Source organism: Hippocampus bargibanti, linkage group LG03, assembly GCF_051943395.1.
Source record: "Hippocampus bargibanti isolate YZ-2025 linkage group LG03, ASM5194339v1, whole genome shotgun sequence".
NCBI lineage: Eukaryota > Metazoa > Chordata > Actinopteri > Syngnathiformes > Syngnathidae > Hippocampus > Hippocampus bargibanti.
Window position 1 is genome coordinate 27163722 of NC_142736.1, and position 18701 is coordinate 27182422.

Here is an 18701-nt window from a genome sequence, read left to right on the forward strand (position 1 = left end):
TACAGAAATCTTTTCAGTACCTGGATGGGAAACCAGCAGCAGAAATGCGGATCGTCTCCAGGACGCCACAAGCTCTCAGTTGCTGTACCGCACGTTTTGGGTCAAACCTGCCAAATTAAAACAATTCACAGATTTAACAGAAACAACCAAAGAACATAAAAAAATAACCGATGTAAATGCCGTAAACTCACGAGAATGCCATCTTAAAGTCATTGGGTTTGATACAGCGGACGTAGTGTGGAGTGGTGGCGTTCAAAGTTTCCATGAGCATTTGAAGGGAGTTACGGAACTACAAGAAAGAACAGTGTTGTCCTACGATTGTGTGCGCAAGTCGGGAGTGTGTGGAAGACAGTAAATATCAAACCTGGCAACCGACGGTTTTCTTGTGTTCTTTGCTGCTGCTGCTGTCTCGGTTCTTGTCAGGTTTGACGCTGAGACGGGTTCTCCCTCCCGTACCGGGCCCCTGACCTGTCGGGCTGGTGACTTTCCCTTCATCTTGGAACAGCTCCACCAGCAGGTCAAACTGGGTAATGCAGTTCAAAACAATTAGATGGTGGTGGATTTCATGCTGGAGATATACATTGACAAATTTAAACTACATTTTGCTTTTTCTTTGGCATTTGTTGTTGTTATTGTGACCACGGAATGCCACCCGTGATGGCAAAGAGCAAATATGTGATTGATGACAACCACGGAAGTGGAAAAAGAAATTAGCGATCGTTTATTTAGCATGCTAACATGTCGACGTCCGAGGTGCTCAGTCAATATTGCGATGTCAAAAAAAGACAAAATCAGCATTCTGGAACATATAAAATTTCAGACAACAGGTTCCAGGAATAGATTGAGTGACATCTGATGTGTCACTGGAGCATAAACAGTGCAGTAGTACATAAATTACCGTAATCGTCTAACTTGCTATTTACTGTGAAAGGGGTTACAAACAGTGTATTTAAAGACTTTCCATTGTGCATATTTTAGGATAGATTTGTAGGTTAGTTTTGTAAAAAAAAAAAAAAAAAACATTAAACAATCCACCAGTTCAGCCAGGTTGCTTGTTATACATAGTCCAAAACCAGCACCGTAAAAAACGTTATGGTATTATATTATGTTAAACTTCATGTATAATGTAATGTGCAGGCGCGTCTCAATAAATAACAATATCATTCAAACATTCATGTATTTCAGTACGGGTAATTAAAAAAACAGTACAGTACTTAATTTCTGTACCTAAAATCCTTTTGATGAATTCTCATGTATTTTTCCAGATGATTTTGTATTTTTGCTATCTGTAATCTATCTTAATCTATAGTCTATAATCTAAGGCACAGGTGGCAAAGTCAAGGCCCGCGGGCCAAATCCGGCCCACCACATCATTTTTTTCGGCCCGCGAAAGCAAATCAAACTTGTTAAATTCTCTGATGATTGCTAAAATCTGAGCCAAAATTTAATATTTTTGGATGTCAACCACAATAAAAGTCATTATTCTTGACTTCAGATTTGAAAACGAGTTAGTCATTAATTTGCTGTGTGCTCTATATGTAATATTTGAAGGGATTTAAATATTCTAATTGGTTCCCCAAATTCATAACGGCCCTCGAGAGGAAACCATAACTACAATGTGGCCCGCGGCAAAAAATGACTTGGACACCCCTGATCTAAGGTCTATATATACACACACTAAAAAAGTCTACGTCTACAGTTTCACTTTTTGAATTGAATTTCAATGAATAGTCGGTCTGATGGCAACACTCTTTCTTTCCCTCTGTGTGATATGTCTTATTTGTGTTGTTTTAGGCTCGTATACTTACTAACGCTGACAATAAATGTCATGTCAAAAGTGTGTTTCGTTTGTCTTGTATCATTTAACTATCGGATGAAATTGATTATGTACCAAAGCTTTGTGGTTGTGTGAATTTGTGATGTAGACTGTTGATGCCTTTTACTTTCTTTTTGAAATCATATGCTGCTATTTTGTATTTTCTACATACAAAATTGAACCTGTTTTTAACAGAGGGTTTGGTACCCTTCAACCGTACTAGAATGAATGAAGCTTTCCACAATATTTAAATAAACTGAGATGCGCCTGCATATCCGATTTTAGTACGGCATGCAGATATGAACTGAGATGTCCTCTTCCGTGTTGTGTTCCTCATTCCATTTTCAAAAAGTAGGGAAAAAAAATCAAAGAAGCCTCTCCTAATGTTGAGGTCTCATCATGCTTTATTCTTAAACTACGACTGACTCCAGCGCTCACCATGCAGCAACCGACGGTGCAAAACCAAACTCTATATACCCGGTGCTATTAGAGCGAGAGTGAAAGAAAAGATAAAGCAAGAGTCAGAGGCAGGTCGGCGTTGTGCAAACATCCGTTTACCTTCTGCACACGGGTGGGGAGGGAAGGGTGGAGGGTTGTCATGATGAAGACAGAACCGACATACATGGACAACACATGGAGACAAAAATAAAAGCACAACACAATGGCATTAAGATGAAACGTCATCCTTTGCATCCGGCGTCTTTTTGATTGGAAATAATAAATAAAACAGGAAAACTGTTGATGAAGATGACGGGACGGCGATTGACTTTTCCAGATGAATTCAATCATGATTTGTCAGAAATGTTTCTGTTGTATTTTGTATGTTTTCTCAAATGTGACAATAACACAGATCGGCTTTTGAGCAATACAAAAGCATCTCTCACCTTACAGCGTGTCACTGCACATTTCTAACAACAACAGAATTTCATTCCTTTAAGGGCAACCAACGTCACTTTTTTGTTTTTTAACTGACATCAGAAAAACGTTTTATAGCATCTAAAATACCCAAAACACGCAGTATGATATTTTTATTCAAATGCAAAACACCAATAAAAATAACTTAAAGTGTCCAAAATCTGCCAAAAATTGACTACGAATTGGGCATTTTCAGAAAGTCCCGCCCCCAGTTTGTGACGTCACGACAAGACATCTTGCATTGCTGGAGAATCCAAACAATGGCATCAGATTCTGAGAATATGCTTACACAACCAGTTCTGAATATGATTCAAATATATATATATATATATATATATATATATATATATATATATATATATATATATATATATATATATATATATATATATATATATATCATACTGCGTGTTTTGGGTATTTTAGATGCTATAAAACGTTTTTCTGATGTCATTTAAAAAACAAAAAAAGTGACGTCGGTTGCCCTTTAAATGAGCATCAATATGTATTTTTGTGGGACTCTTCATACGTGTAAAAAAAGAATCACCGTTTGGTTCAGAAGTCATGTGTAGTTGTTCATATAGCCGGTAGAGGTCGCTGTCACACCAAATCTGATCGACGTCAAACTTATCGTTGTGTGTATACACTTACCTTGCTAGCCTGGAGCACCTTAATCTGTTCTTCATTCACCGTGTCCTTGTTCTTCGCCAGGAAACCTTCACATTGATATTCAACCTAAACGAGTACAAGAGATCTTAGTTTGTGTCAATAAATGTAAATAAAACATCAAAAGTCATGCTTTTGGAGGTAGGAAGATTCTGCTTGTATAGTTGGCCACTGAAGTATGAATACCCAATTTTTGAAGACATTTTTTTGTACGAGATGCTTTAAGAAATGTGGCTAAAAACTCAAAAATTGCTCATTTCACATTATACTTCGCTCCATTTTCTGATCAGGGAAAACCTGGGAAAACCTGTGTTCGTCTCCTTGACCCATTAAATGTAACCTTATAGCGCAGTGGCTAAACACGGAAAAGATAATGCAGCATTGCACCAAAAGTGAATTTGAACAGCCACTCTCAACGCTCAAAACCTTTTTTGGCGTGTGAGAACTTAGATAAAGAAAATAATCATCCGGCTATTCTAAAAATAGCTCATAAAACTTCTGCTGCGGCCAATCTGTTCCTGAAGCTTTACGAAAAAGACGATTTATTCAAACCACAAATAAAAGGTTCCGGGGTGAACATTGGAGTTGAAAAGGTTGAAATCAGTCAGCGCCGTACAAATGGCCACTAGACGCACCTTATCGGCAAAATGTTGGATGATGAAGGCACGGTTGGACATGCGCGGCTTCTCAAAAAGGGAACACGTCTTCAGGTGGGTGTTGTACAACTTCTGAGCCCAGGAATCATCCGAACCTTTTGGCATCTAGAGGAAAGACAATGCATCAATCGTCTGCTACAAGCCACGTGAATTCCTCTTTCCACAATGCTTTTAATAATAATAATGATACATTAATTTCAAAGCGCCTTTCACACAGCGTCATAAATTTTGTTAGCTTCTTTTGAATCTTTCTTCTGGGGCTGAAGTTCTGTGCATCTACTTTGGAAAATGATATGCAAATGCACGACCTTATAACGCTCGGGAAAGTCCGGAAGCACCGAGCAGGCTTCTGATTGCCTGCCGTGCCGAGTATGCAAATTGGCAAACGAACCGAAATTCTAAAATTTCCAAACCGAACGAAGATTTTGAAATCTGAACAATTTATTCCGATTTCGAAATCTTTGATCAAACGTTTGCTTTATTGAATAAAACAAACGTTTGATTCGAAAATGTTTTTTTTTTTTTTTTCCTTAAGTTGTCGGCCACCCGGGCGGAGACGTTTTGTGAGTTCTACACCCGACGTAAAAGTTGCACGCCACGGGCGTCCGGGCAGGCATTATTTCAGACACTGTGTACAGTCTTTCTTTATAAACACGTGGCTTAAAGACAGGTGCGGTTTATGTATGTACAAAATAGTTTTCCTTTAACGGACAACCGACGCCTCCGGACAAGTTTTGTCCATCATTTGTAAAATCACATCAAATGACTTCTACTGAGCGTATTTCACAAGGATTCCACGGCATATAGCTATATTTTACGATTTAAGACTCGCGTTGAATATTCAGGAAGTCTTGTTTTTGAGTTGGTGACGATACCGACCGTGATGTCACGTCTGGAACGCCCCTGACAGAGAAAGCGACACACAATGCATTTTGGGTACTTGGTTTGGTCTGAAAACTTCGTGTTGATGGCAAAATTAGAAGGAAAACATAAATAACGCGATGGTGAATCGTTATGTGTTGCACCAAGACTACTATTTGATATTAGCTGACACAAATTCCCAGCAGACAAATCAGCCCATTTCCAATGGACCTTGGGCACCATCTTGTGCATTTTCTGGGACGCTACATTGTAGTCCAGACGCCTCAAAATGACACGGAAGGACTTCTTTAATCGATTGCAAACATTTATGCTTTCCTCTTCAGAACTATTTGAATCACGAACAAGGGGGCGGGACCTTCTGAAACTGAAACTTTCTGAGGTCATTTTGAAGTACTTTTGGGACACTTTTAGTCATTTTTATTGGCGTTATTCATTTGACAAAAAAAAAAAATATCAGCCTGCGTGTTTTGGGTATTTTAGATGCTATAAAAAGTTTCTCTGATTTCAGTTAGGAAACAAAAAAATGGTGTCGGTTGTCCTTTAAAAATGTACTGGGTGAGTCTTATAATCTGGAAATTAGGGTATATACATGTCGCTAAAACATACCCTACACTCTTCATCCAGCAGGTCCAGGACCCCCATCTTGGCTTCGATGAGGTTGATGCATGGCTGATTATCATAGAAATCAATCAAAGTCCAGGGGATCTGCTCCTTCATGTACTCCTCTTGCTCAAGCTTAAAGACGTGCTGGACACACAATTGCACATGATGGGCATTTAGATGTCTGCTTCAAAAAAAAAAGGCAACCATTTTGAATTGCGCACCATGTTGAATTGCTGCTGCAGCTTCTCATTTGCATAGTTGATACAGAACTGCTCAAAGCTGTTGATTTCAAACGTCTCGAACCTTGGAAGCAAAACAGAACACACGATTTGAAAATCACACCTTGTCTTTAAATGAAGCAAACATAATGTTCATTAAAATGGCTCTGTGATGGTGTCGACAATATAAGCCACATGTGTTAAAATTATTTAATTATCAGTCCCTGCGCTTTTACTTCCTCACGCAGCACATTTGCCTGCCAGACGAAGGGAGTCAGCTGAGTTGTCAAGGTAACAAAAAAAGTGATAATTTATAAATGGCAATTATTTTCTTTTGAGCAAAATTAATTTCAAGTCTATGATGGGAATAGATAAAAAAAAAAAGTTAATGAAATATCAGACCCGTAAATGTCGAGCACGCCGATGAAGGAGTGCTGTTTGATATTGGTGATGAGCGCCTTGTTGACGTGCTCCACGATCCAGTTGAAAAGCTTGGCGTAGATATGCTTGGATAAGGCGTCGCGGGCGTTGGTAGCCTGCAGCCGAGGGAGTGTCTTGATGTAGGTTTCCGAGGCCGTCTTCAACTTCCGATGGCACAGCCACTGAGTCATGTCTTCGTAGGTCACGCCCACCAGCTCGCAAAACTTGGTCAAGTGATGATTGTTGGCCTGCAATAAGTGAAAAAAAAAACCAAGATGTCATTCCTGTGATGACCTCCTGTGGCTTGAACAGCTAACATAATTGAATTATTTTCGGGACTATCAAAGATAACCAACCATGAGGCATCCTTCCCAACTATCAAAGTCTAAGTCTGCTTTATTGTCAAATATGCTAATATGCATGACATACAGCACAGAAGAAATTACTGCACTTTAACAAACATAATAAACATGAAAATGCCAATTTGCTGGAAGAGGGGAGTCGCCGCGCGTTCACGCGCTGCCATCTTGGGGAAAAAAAAATATATAGATAAAATATATAGCTAACAGGAAGTAACTCAAATAGATAGAAAGCTAACTAGCTAAGAGATAGCAGATAGATAGATAGATAGATAGATAGATAGATAGATAGATAGATAGATAGATAGATAGATAGATAGATAGATAGATAGATAGATAGATAGATAGATAGATAGATAGATAGATAGATAGATAAATTTCCGAATACGACAACGAGAAACGGGGAAAAATTGAAGTTTACACTCTTTTTGCTAACACTACAGTTTATAAAGGCGAGTAAGTTGCATTTTTATAACTCAGAAGTGGTAGAATATATATTTTTCTTCATAACTCCAAAGTTTAAAGCAAAAAGAAGCATCAGCATATATATTTCTAGAACTCACAATTTTCTTTTCGTAGTATTCAGTGACAGCCATTTTTGATTTCTGACAAAAATCTGCCTGCATTTGATTGTTGATATTATATTTTGAATCTTTTCTTGTGTTTTCTGTCCTTGTTTAGAATTTCAAAAGCTTTCCAATGGTACATTACTCATTAAGATCTGTCAAAAATTAAGAAAGTTATGATTGTTTAAACTGTAATAAAGAACTCGGTCACAGATTTTCATTGTTTTAACTGTGTAATTACAGGCAGAAAATCCCCTCATATTTTGAAAATTAAAAATTCCATTATTTTCTTATTTGTCATAGAACAATAATCTATACGTCATTTGAAAGCTATTTAAATGCACTTTAATATGTTATTACAAAATGTGTGGTAAATTATTACTGAAAAAGTTTGTCACATCCCTACTATCAGCTATCTAGCTAGCTGGCTATCTAGCTAGCTATCTATTAGCTGTCTATCTGGCTAGCTATCTATCAGCTGACTATTAGCTAGTTAGCTAGCTTTCTATTTGAGTTATTCCAGGAGTGAACGCTGGCGCGTGGGGCTGCCGCTGCTCATCCTGTGACTGTAAAGTGACCTTCAGAGTTTTCAAAGGTGCTTAGAAATGAAATGTATTATTATTATTATTATTATTTAATTTGGTCTGTTTTTTTACGACAGATTTCTTTGCTGGAGTTACATGTGGTTGTGTTTGGGAGCCTTTTACTGAGCGAGTTGCTTGTTCTGTAGCCACAAAGGGACATAATCTTCTTGTGCCAGTCCCAAGCCCTGATAAATACAGAGGGTTGTGTCAGGAAAGGCATCCGACGTAAAAGCTTGGCCAAAACAAACATGCGGATCAAACCTCTAAAGATGGAGGACACTGATTTGCTGTGGCGACCCCTTGAAGGGAAAAGCCGAAAGGAAAAGAAGATTATTATTATTATTGTTTATTATGTGCCTGATGTCTCAACTAATTAGTTGTCTAACTGTAATATCATAAAAATGTTAGAAAACAACACAAATGAATAAATATTGTGAGGTGCAAAGGGCCAAATAAACTCGATTATTATGCTCACAGTAATGAAGCTGCTATCTGAATCTTTGTCTTTGATCTCCACGTTTCCCAAATGAAGAATAGCAGCGAGAACTTGAAACAATCCCATCTGATTGGATTCGTTGATCCCTGTGAGGGGAAAACATGTTGTTATTCAACTGGAAATGGAATTTACAGAGTGCATTACTGTCAGAGATGTTTGGTCGGACACCGTGAACTAAGGCTCAAACACAGAAAGATTGTCTTTTACTGCCGGCAGGGGACGTAACAATTCATGACCCATGCCTAATGTCTGCAGCCCTCTGCCAAGCTATTCATTGAGAGTATATGCAAATTTAAGTGATAAATTAGTCAAACATAGTCTTCTTGATTTGAATACCACGTCCCTGGACGTTGAAAGCACCGACAACTATAAAACAACAGAACATAGACATTTTAATTGGTTGTCCTTTCCATGAACTGATACATTTGTAACCTGGGTAATGACCTCTTCCTGTGAAGGAGTTTACCAAGTTCGAAATTAGTCCAAGGCCAGATCTCCTAAATGAAGATGACAGTTTAACAGGCTGTGTTTGTTATAGTTCACATAACTTTGGTGGCTAACATGAGGGATATCTCATTTGTGTTTGCTTTATAAAAGCAGGGTTTTGAATGAAAAAAAAAATTAAAAAAATGTTTTGACAAAATATTTACAATTGAGATGCTGGACTTTTGAGGGTTTAAGTTAAACAGTGGCTTAAAATAATAGATAGCCAGATAGCCAACAGTTAGCCAGATAGACAGCCTACAGGCAGGCAGCTAGGCAGCTAATAACTAGCCAGCTAGCTAATGGATAGCTAATAAATAGCTAATACTACTACTACTAATAATAATAAATAGCCAGATAGCCAACAGCTAGCAAGCTAACAGCCAATCAGCTAGACAGCTAACAGCTAGCTAGCAAATGGATAGCTAATACAACATCATTTGTAACGGACCGGAAACTGTTTTTTTCCCCTCTGGCTGTTATAAATGAAATGTATTATTATTATTATTAATAATTCGCTATCCATTAGCTAGCTTTCTATCGATTAGAGTTACTTCGGGGTTGAGTGAACGTTGGCGCATGTGGCTGCCGCTGCTCACCCACAGCAAAAAAACGTATCCTGTGACTATAATGTGACCTTGAGAGTTTTGAAAGGCGCTTATAAATGAAATGTATAATAATAATAATAATAATAATAATAATAATAATAATAATAAATTTCATTTCTAAGCACCTTTCAAAACTCTCAAGGACACTTTACAGTTGACCCCAGATCTTCTGTGCTTCCATTGTGGGCCTTGTGTTCGGGGGCATTAAACATTTCAATATGAAAACCCATTTTCTGTCTATTCTCTATCAATTACCCAATATGAAAAATAATGCGGTAAGCACAGAGTCGGTAAGGGACACCATCTCAAAATAATGAGTTACCGAGCAAAGAGAAGGCGTGACGGGTGGTGCAGAGCTCCTTGGTGTCATCCACCCCGTCAATAACGGGGCTGCAGCCCTGTCGGGTGTACAGGAAGTCGTTTGCGTTACCTGAAGTAGAGAGAAGCCAATTTAACTCTTTTATCTTCCTGTCTAAAGTGCAAAAATAATTCTTTACATACCAACGCTTGAAATCAAGGCATGGAGTGTTTGTTGCCTGGTAACGGGGGCACGGATATGACTCAGTGACAACTAGTCTATTTACCAGGCGAGCAAGACAGCAGGAGAGGAAAAAGGCAGCTCTCTGTGTGTGTGTGTTTGTGTGTCTAAGATGAGCAGGTGCAGGTCCACAGTGGGAGTGCACTGCATGAAAGTGTGTTGGACAACAGACTCTTATGTGTTGCGACTGCAGCAGTGACTTTTATGGGATAACCTGACATGAAATGCAATGAGCGATTCAAAACGCTTATTTGTCTATTTTTGGAAATGAGGATGGGGAAAGTAGAGAGTATCCGTTCAACCACAGTTGCGCACGTAGCATTTTGCATTACGTACTCAGTTGGAGGTTTTTGAACTCCGGCAGATGCGATGATGCGCAGAGTTGATAAAAGATGTGATAATTTCTCTCTTCGTCCGCCTGGAAGACAAGATCATGCAAAACGGCAAACACATTCATGATTCGTGTTGGCATTCTCATACAGAATTAATTACACAGATGGGTTCTGCATTAACGCATACATGGTATTGGAGATAGTCTCACTCTTTCCAACAATGTATCACTTTAAAAATAGGATATAAACTTTTTTTAGGGACATTTTCTTCATTATTGTGCCATCTAAATTGTGTCCACATTTTTTTGTATTCTTGGTTGTCCTACCAATACATAAAAACCAGTACAACCTCTGTGCAGGTATTTGAAGAAAATACAGTGATACCTTGGCTTACGAACTTAATTGGTTCCCAGACAAAGTGTGTAAGGCGGAAAGTGTGTATCCCCAAAATTAATTTCCCATAGGAAACCATTAAAATGAGAATAATCTGTTCCCAGGTCCCCATAAAACATAATTTTCTAATCCTTAAAACTACACAAAATATACTTTATTTTCTGTATAATAAATGTGCTATGATATTATAATTAAATGAATTCTTCTTGACCAATCACGTGGCTTTAACCGACGACTGGGGGCGGGGAATAGAGGACCAAAATAAACTGGCTGCCATTTTCTTTTAGAACGGGCTCGTTCGCGAACGACACATCACTCATTGTGGCAGCTCCGTGTGTATCCCGAAAAATAGTTTGTGTGCCAAGGTAAAATTTTCATAAATGTAACGTTCGTAAATGTAAAGTTCGTAAGCCAAGAGGTTCGTAAACCGAGCTATGACTGTATCATGAAAAATATTTTTTGGGAGGGGGGGGGGGGGGAGGGACGTGAGGATTCTGCCCGAAAGTGACAAGATAAGCAAGTGGCTTCTGTTGTGAGTTGGTGCAACATGAATAAAAGCAAAAAGTGGATTTACTTTTTCACTAGAAATTCGGTGAGCATCTTTTTATTTATTTGTTTTGTTTTTTAATTTATTTATTAACTTATATCTAAATTAATTGTATACAGTACTTGTATCATGCCACACAAAATGGGGCGTACATATTATTCAATTAAATCCTGATGTGGGATTTTATCACGATACACATAATTCTAATTGAAGGTAATTAATTTATAGTTAGTTTTTCATTGTTGGATTTGTGTCAAAGTCAGGGTAATTATTCTGGAGTTATTTTTTGTTTTTATTATTTTATTTATTTTTGTTATTGCTATTAATTATTTTTGTTATTCATTCATTTATTTTTGTTATTTATTTATTTATTTATTTATTTATTATTATTGATTTTTGTCATTGATTTTTGCTATTGATTTGTTTTAATTTTCGTTCTTGATTTTTGTTATTTAGTTTTTTTTATCGATTTGCTATTGATTGATTGAGTTATGTTATTTATTTTTGTTATTGATTTGTTATTGATTGATTGTTATTGATAGATCGAATTATGTTATTGATTGAATTATGTTATTGATTGATTTTTGTTAGTTCTTGATTTTTGGTATTTATTTATTTTGTTGTCCGTCTGTCTGTATATGTATTTATCGATTTATTTATTTTAATTCATATAGGCAGAGGAGAGCAGAAGCAAAAAACATAGCCCATGTGATACTGCCCTCACCTGAAAGACCACCCTGGACTTTTCCAACAGATATGTCCTCATGTTGGCGCCGATGATTCGGTAGCGGTTGTCGAAGCCGATCTCAATGTACTTCCCAAAACGACTGCTGTTGTCATTTCGAGTTGTCTTTGCATTTCCAATAGCCTGGTGGGGAGAAGGAGGGAATACTTTCTTGATAGACCACATATACTATAAATATATATATAGTCTTGTTATATCGATATTCTCGGGAGTCGGAAAAAATATTGATATAACCGGACTATCGATATATCCGATCCTGCGGCCTGTAAATTTTCTCCTTGCGTTATTAGAAATACAGTAAAGTCTCGTTATATCGATATTCAAGGGAGTCCGAAAAAATATCGATATAACCGGGACTATCGATATATCCGACCCTGTTTGCATGTAATTTTCTCCGTGCGTGCATAGAAATAGTATCGATATAACCGGGACTATCGATATATCCGATATCGATATAACGAGACTTTACTGTAGTATCGTAATAAGCAGTACTATCGATATAACCAATACCGATATAACGAGACTTTATTGTATTATACATTTGCATTTTAAATCGGGGATAAAAATGCATGCCTGTCAGATGACAAGACTACACAATATAAAATTTATGATAGCAACAAATTGATTCTATTCCGTATGGCTGTAAATGAACAAACCCTAGAGAGCTTGTACTGCAATGTATGTTTGTCACCGCGGCCAACAATTCAGTCTTTCACCGCACATTTAATCTGCCCGCGTCAGCCAAAGCAATTTAAATGCCTCACACAGACATCTCTTACGCACACACTGTGATTTAGAAAAAGGCTGATGCAGTTGTAGATGTTGCAGTGACATCACTGTGACGGAAGAAAGCTTTCTATTCATTCCCAAAGCTCTGCTGCGATTGGTCAGATGGTGGCGGACAAGAGGAAGGGAGCGAGGATCAGAGCGGGGGGTGGGGGGGAAGACGAGAGAGAAGAGGAAATAAGAGAGTCACCTCCATGATGGGGTTGGAAGCTAAGACTTTCTCCTCGACGTTGGCCTCGCTGGCTGAACCACTAACCGTGGCAAAGTATCTCATGGCGTACTTGGCCGATACGGTCTTTCCTGCCCCAGACTCGCCGCTCACGATGATGGACTGGTTCCTCTCATCCCTGCAACAAGAGAAAAAAATGGATAAACAATGAATGAAGCTCGATCCAGAGCAAAAATAACAATTAAAGTCCGTCTCCACAGAGAATTATTCCTAAAGTGCAGATATTCATGACTCGAGCTCTCGCGTTGGAGTGTCAAGTAGTAAGGGTAAACACGTCCAGAAACATTTCTACATACCCACCACATATTTAGTATACTTTCTAGTCACACATGGTCTGTTATGCCTCCATATCTATTTGCTATCCATGAGCTATCTATTAGCTAGCTGGCTGGCTGGCAGGCTATCTATTAGCGATATACGGTAGCTTTCTAGCTATATCTATTAGCTATGTAGCTATCTAGCTGGCTCGATGGCTAGCTAGATTACTATTAGCCATCTATTAGCTAGCTAGCTAGATTCCTATCTATTTGAGTTACTTCCGGATTGAGTGAACGCTGGCGCGTATGGCTGCCGCTGCTCACCCAAAAAAAAAAAAAATGTTCTGTGACTGTAAAGTGACCTTGAAAGTTTTGAAAGGAACTTATAAATGAAATGTATTGTTATTATAAACATATGCTTGAGATGGTGCAACTGCACAGTCATTTAAGTTGAAATCGCACTCAAATCACTTGTATGTGCTTAAAGGACAACCGACGTCACGTTTTTGTTTCTTAACTGACATCAGAAAAACGTTTCATAGCATCTAAAATACCCAAAACACGCAGTATATTTTTATTCAAATGCAAAACACCAATAAAATTGACTTAAAGTGTCCAAAATCTGCAAAAAAATTGAGCTGCGAATTGGCCGTTTTCAGAAAGTCCCGCCCCCAGTTCGTGACGTCACGCCAAGACGTCTTGCATTGCTGCAGAATCAAAGCAATGGCTTCAGATTCGGAGAATATACTTCCTTGTTACACATCCAGTTATGAATATGATTCAAATAGTTCTGAAGAGGAAAGCATACATGTTTGCAATCGATTAAAGAATTTTTTCCGTGCCATTATGAGGCAACATTGAGGGGAGATGTCTCAACGAAAAAGAGGCACAAAATGGCGACCTCCTGTGGCCACCTCCGTTTCCACAGGCCGATAAATTCCTTATATGGAGCTTGGACACCCTCTTCTGGCGGCTTTTGGGTGCAACACAAGGTTTTCAGACCAAACAATACAGTAAAATACATTGACGTGATGGAAGGACTGATACAATGTATTTTTTTCGGTGTGGGGCGTTCCTTTAGTGACGTCAAGTCCCAACTCAAAAACAAGACTTCCTGAATATTCAGCGTGAGTCTTAAAACGTAAAATATAGCTATATGCGGTGGAATCTTTTTAGAATACGCTCAGTAGAAGTCATTTGAAGCCATTTTACAAATTATGGACACAACTTGTCCGGAGACGTCGGTTGTCCTTTAAAACAAACAATGTGGTGTATAATTACATCACAGGTGTCAAATCTGGCCGCTCACATCATTTTATTCGGCCCGCGAAAGCAAATAAATAAATAAAAGTCTGAACCAAAATTTCAAATTGTCCCATGTGAACCACAATAAGTCATTATTTTTTAAATTTTAGTTTTTAAATTTCAAAACTAGTTATTCATTAATTTGTTGTGCGCCCTATATGTAATATGTGGAGGGGATGAAACATTCTAATGGCTTCCCCAAATTCATAACGCCCCCCTGAGAGGAAACAATAACTACAACGTGGCCTGAGGCAAAAAATGAGTTTGACACCCTTGTATTACATCATGTCCCGGTCATGTGTCACATAAAGTTGCAGTTCTCTTCTAAGGTCTTTTTTCTTTGCACTTTCATATCAGGGGATGTCATTGTGGAGGGAAGTAGGGCAAACGCTTGGCATTTTTCATCTCTAGCTACTCGTCAAGCACTCCTCTCTCTTAAGACAGGATATTCCTTTGAACGCCCTCTTTCATGAACTTTCGTTCAGGCCGCCCTTTGGGTGCAGGAATCTTTAATTGACCTAAAATGCCCCTCAAAGGCTCCGCAACACAGTCGCTGCACTGTTATTTGAAATGTCAGTAAAGGAATAGGTTGGACAAGTCAAGTGATGTTGTATGTCACGTATTCATGCTGGAACATCAAGATTTCAACGGTCAAATAATTTGAATTGTGTACCACTTTGCTTTAATACACTCCATTTTTGTATTGATAAGCATCTTGTAATTTTGTATCAAAAGACGGTGTGCTCCAAATATGATTGCCAACCCCAAAAGAGCAACAAAGACTTCTTTACAATTAAATCCGGGATCATACAAACCTCGCCATCTGTTTATAAGCTTCCTCTGCTACAGCAAAGATGTGCGGGTCCATGTCACCCATGTTCTGACCGCTGTACGCATTGATGATATCTGTCCCGTATATGGGCAGCGTCTCATACGGGTTGATGGCCACCAAAACAATCCCTTAGGAACACAGAGAACGCCAAAAGATATGATCGGGCTTGGAAAATGTCCTTTGAAAAAATAAAGTACACCAGGTCCTTGTTCTTTTATACTAGAACAAAATTAGGCATGTAAAAAGGGCATACAAGAGACTAAAATCCTCTCGGACCCTGCGCACCCTGCCCACCACCTTTTCCAGCTACTCCCCTTAAGCAGGCGCTAGATTACATTAGCCTTTATTAGTGTCCTCCATACTTATTTGTCATGTCTTTTATGATGATACTAGTGCAGCGTGTTCTATCGGAGACAAATTCCTTGTGCGTTCTACATACATGGCCAATAAAGATAATTCTGATTCTATGACTCACATTCGCAAACAACACACAAAAACAACAACAATACCGCAATAAGTGTAGATGAGTTTAGAGTCGATGAAGCGGACTTTGAGGTTGTGCAGCACTGCCGGCTCATGGAGGTAGCTGAGCGCCGTGAGGTCATTCTCCCCCACCAGGATGTCAGGGTTGCGGAGGTAGGGCAGATTCTTGGTTTTGGGGTCCAGCTTGTGCTCAAGATTCTGAGGGGGGGGGGGGTAAGATTGGAGATAAGCAATGTTGCAGTGACATTCTGATAAGTAGCATACTCCAAATGCTTTGCAAATTTGTTGAGGTTGGGTCTCTCTCTCTGTCTGTAACCCCCAATCTCCTCACTGCTGCGTTCTTGACCAATAGCATGGCTTCAACCGAAGACTGGGGGCGGGGAATAGAGGACAAAACAGTCAACACCATTTTCTTGTTAGAACGGGCTCGTTCGCGAATGACACATCACTCATTGTGGCATCTCCATGTGTATCCTGAAAAATAGTTCGTATGCCAAGGTGAAATTTTGTAACGTTCATAAACCGAAAAGTCCGTAAGCCAAGGGGTACGTAAACCGATGTATCACTGTACACCTTTACGGAACATAGAACTTCAATCGCAGGAGTGTTGGTGGTGGTGGTTTTGAGGAATGAAATTGACAGCTGTAAATTTACATTTGCATATGCATCTTGGTAAACCTCATTTGTTTGTTGTTGACTCTGATGTGTCTTAAAGGCGCAAAGATAAACAGAAGCGCTGAAGAAAGGTAGCGCTAAGATGGAGCGCCAAGATGCCAAGATAACTAACCGTTCCATCCTCCAACATAAGCTGCAGAGAGGCGTCGCCATTTTTGTAGTCCTTCGTCAGCTCGGCCGACTTCCACACTTCTTCGATGTCGGGGATCCAAACCCGAGCACACTGTATAAGAAAAGGGGAAGAAAAACGTTGAAGTTGCAGGACAGCTTTCACGTGAGTCGGGCTACCGAATTACCCGTGTTAAAAGGTCATGATGTAGAAACTATCAAATCCAGAAGGTAAGCAGACCTGCAATGAGACTAGATGGATGCATGGATAAATATTTGGTGAAATTGTTGCTATATGTGTTTGGTGACATCTCAGTATGCCACATCCAGTCCTGCCTCCATAAATTTAAATGATTTGTATTCTTTTTTAATAGAGTGATGTGCAGAACTCACAGCTGATCAAGTGAATTAAAACCAGAGCCCAAAAACTTACCACTTAGGCTGGCACGGGACACATTGGCTTTGATGACATAATTTCATCCACTTCCCAATCAGTATCATTAGACCACAAAAAGAAAAATGAGCCAAATAACCGATTGCACCCTTGTTTTGGCGATACCATCTGCAATGAGCGTGCCACTTAATAGCAGAGAGAGACAGAGAGACACTGACAGACAGAGAGAAGTTTTGTTCCGGAAGTGTTGTTTTGAGTTGGTGACGAGTCCTCACCCTATGTCACTGAAGGAACGCCCCTGACCGAAAAAAGCACACATTATAGCAGTCCTTCCATCACGTCAATGCATTTGGCTGTACTTGGCTGGTCTGAAAACTTCGTATAGCACCAAAAAAGAGGCAGAAGAGGGCGACAAAGCTCCATGTAAGGAATTAATCAGCCAGTGGAAACAGGCTGATTAATTCCTGACAGGAGCTTTGTCGCCATTTTCTGCCTCTTTTTGTGCGATATTTCCCGCCGCCAGACACCTCAAAATGGCATGGAACAAATTCTTTAATTGATTGCAAACATGGATGCTTTCCTTTTCAGAACTATCTGAATCATATTCATAATTGGACGAGTAACAAGAAAGCATATTCTCCGACTCTGAAGCCATTGTTTTGATTCTCCAGCAAGGCAAGACGTCTTGGGGTGATGTCACGAACAAGGCGGTGTGACCTTCTGAAAATGGCCACTTCCAGGTTCATTTTTTTGCAGATTTTGGACACCAAGTTATTTTTATTGGAGTTTTGCATTTGACTGAAAATATACTGTGTGTTTTGGGTATTTTAGATGCTATAAAACGTTTTTCTGATGTCAGGAAACAAAAAAGTGACGTCGGTTGTCCTTTAAGTACTGTAACCCCATTGTGGTGGCGCAAAGAAGTAGTCATAAAAACACTGCACTGGATTTTAGGCGGGGTGTCAGAGCCTAAATACTGTGTGATGTGTATGCACAAGTCAGGATTTAAAGCCCCTTAAACCTTTGCGTATGATAATCTACACACACAAGAGGATTTTTCCCTCTCCTCAGCCTGATTTGCTTGCAGTAGAGTCGAGGAATGAACGCACACTGCGATGCGGAACATTTTTAAGTGGGTCTCGGTCGTTCGTCTGTTGATTTCGCCGCGTGTTTGTTTCAGTTACATAAAATATTTCGATCCCACGCTGCCGGGACAGAGAGCGTCTTATTGTGGACGCTCCCGACGAGAAGGAGACTTTTAATTGGATCTGCTGCTTCACTCCCAGTCAAGTGAATCATGACATCATGGTCACAGCAACTTCCTGTTCTGTTCAACTTCCTTATCTGTGGGATTGGTTTTAGTAGTAGGAGGCTGCATAGCTGTCATATGACAGATACAAACAAAACCAAAATAGAATTAACCAAGTTCAAATCCAGATAGATTTGTTCCGTGGTCTCATCAACTGTCCAAAATACAGTAAAGTCTCATTATATCGATATTCAAGGGAGTCCGAAAAAATATCGATATAACCGGGACTATCGATATATCCGACCCTATTTGCATGTAATTTTCTCCGTGCGTGCATAGAAATAGTATCGATATAACCGGGACTATCGATATATCTGATATCGATATAACAAGACTTTACTGTATTGTCCTTTGTTTTGTTATTTATTTCAAATAATAAAAGTACCACATCGAGATTTGGCATAATCTGTGTCGTCGTGTTTTGAAGCGGGAAACCATTCCAGCCTCATCTAGCAGCACAATTCTGTTAGATTGGGCGTTATGCGTTGTTTAACTC

The 18701-nt window shown here is 39.2% G+C and overlaps 1 protein-coding gene across 6 annotated transcripts in view; it reads right to left on the bottom strand.

Annotated features, from left to right (window-relative positions):
• Nucleotides 1–18701, bottom strand: part of myo5aa (myosin VAa) — a 56116-nt gene that overhangs the window by 23389 nt on the left and 14026 nt on the right. For all 6 annotated transcript variants that reach the window (XM_088992901.1, XM_088992902.1, XM_088992900.1 and 3 more), the window contains 16 exons: nt 16507–16617; nt 15746–15917; nt 15220–15364; nt 12804–12960; nt 11807–11950; nt 10147–10228; nt 9595–9702; nt 8161–8267; nt 6159–6424; nt 5760–5841; nt 5542–5682; nt 4033–4158; nt 3383–3466; nt 365–523; nt 192–289; nt 21–107 (listed from right to left, as the gene is read on the bottom strand). In XM_088992901.1, coding sequence (XP_088849027.1) covers nt 21–107; nt 192–289; nt 365–523; nt 3383–3466; nt 4033–4158; nt 5542–5682; nt 5760–5841; nt 6159–6424; nt 8161–8267; nt 9595–9702; nt 10147–10228; nt 11807–11950; nt 12804–12960; nt 15220–15364; nt 15746–15917; nt 16507–16617 — 2069 coding nt within the window. The remainder of the gene's footprint in view (nt 1–20; nt 108–191; nt 290–364; nt 524–3382; nt 3467–4032; nt 4159–5541; nt 5683–5759; nt 5842–6158; nt 6425–8160; nt 8268–9594; nt 9703–10146; nt 10229–11806; nt 11951–12803; nt 12961–15219; nt 15365–15745; nt 15918–16506; nt 16618–18701) is intronic.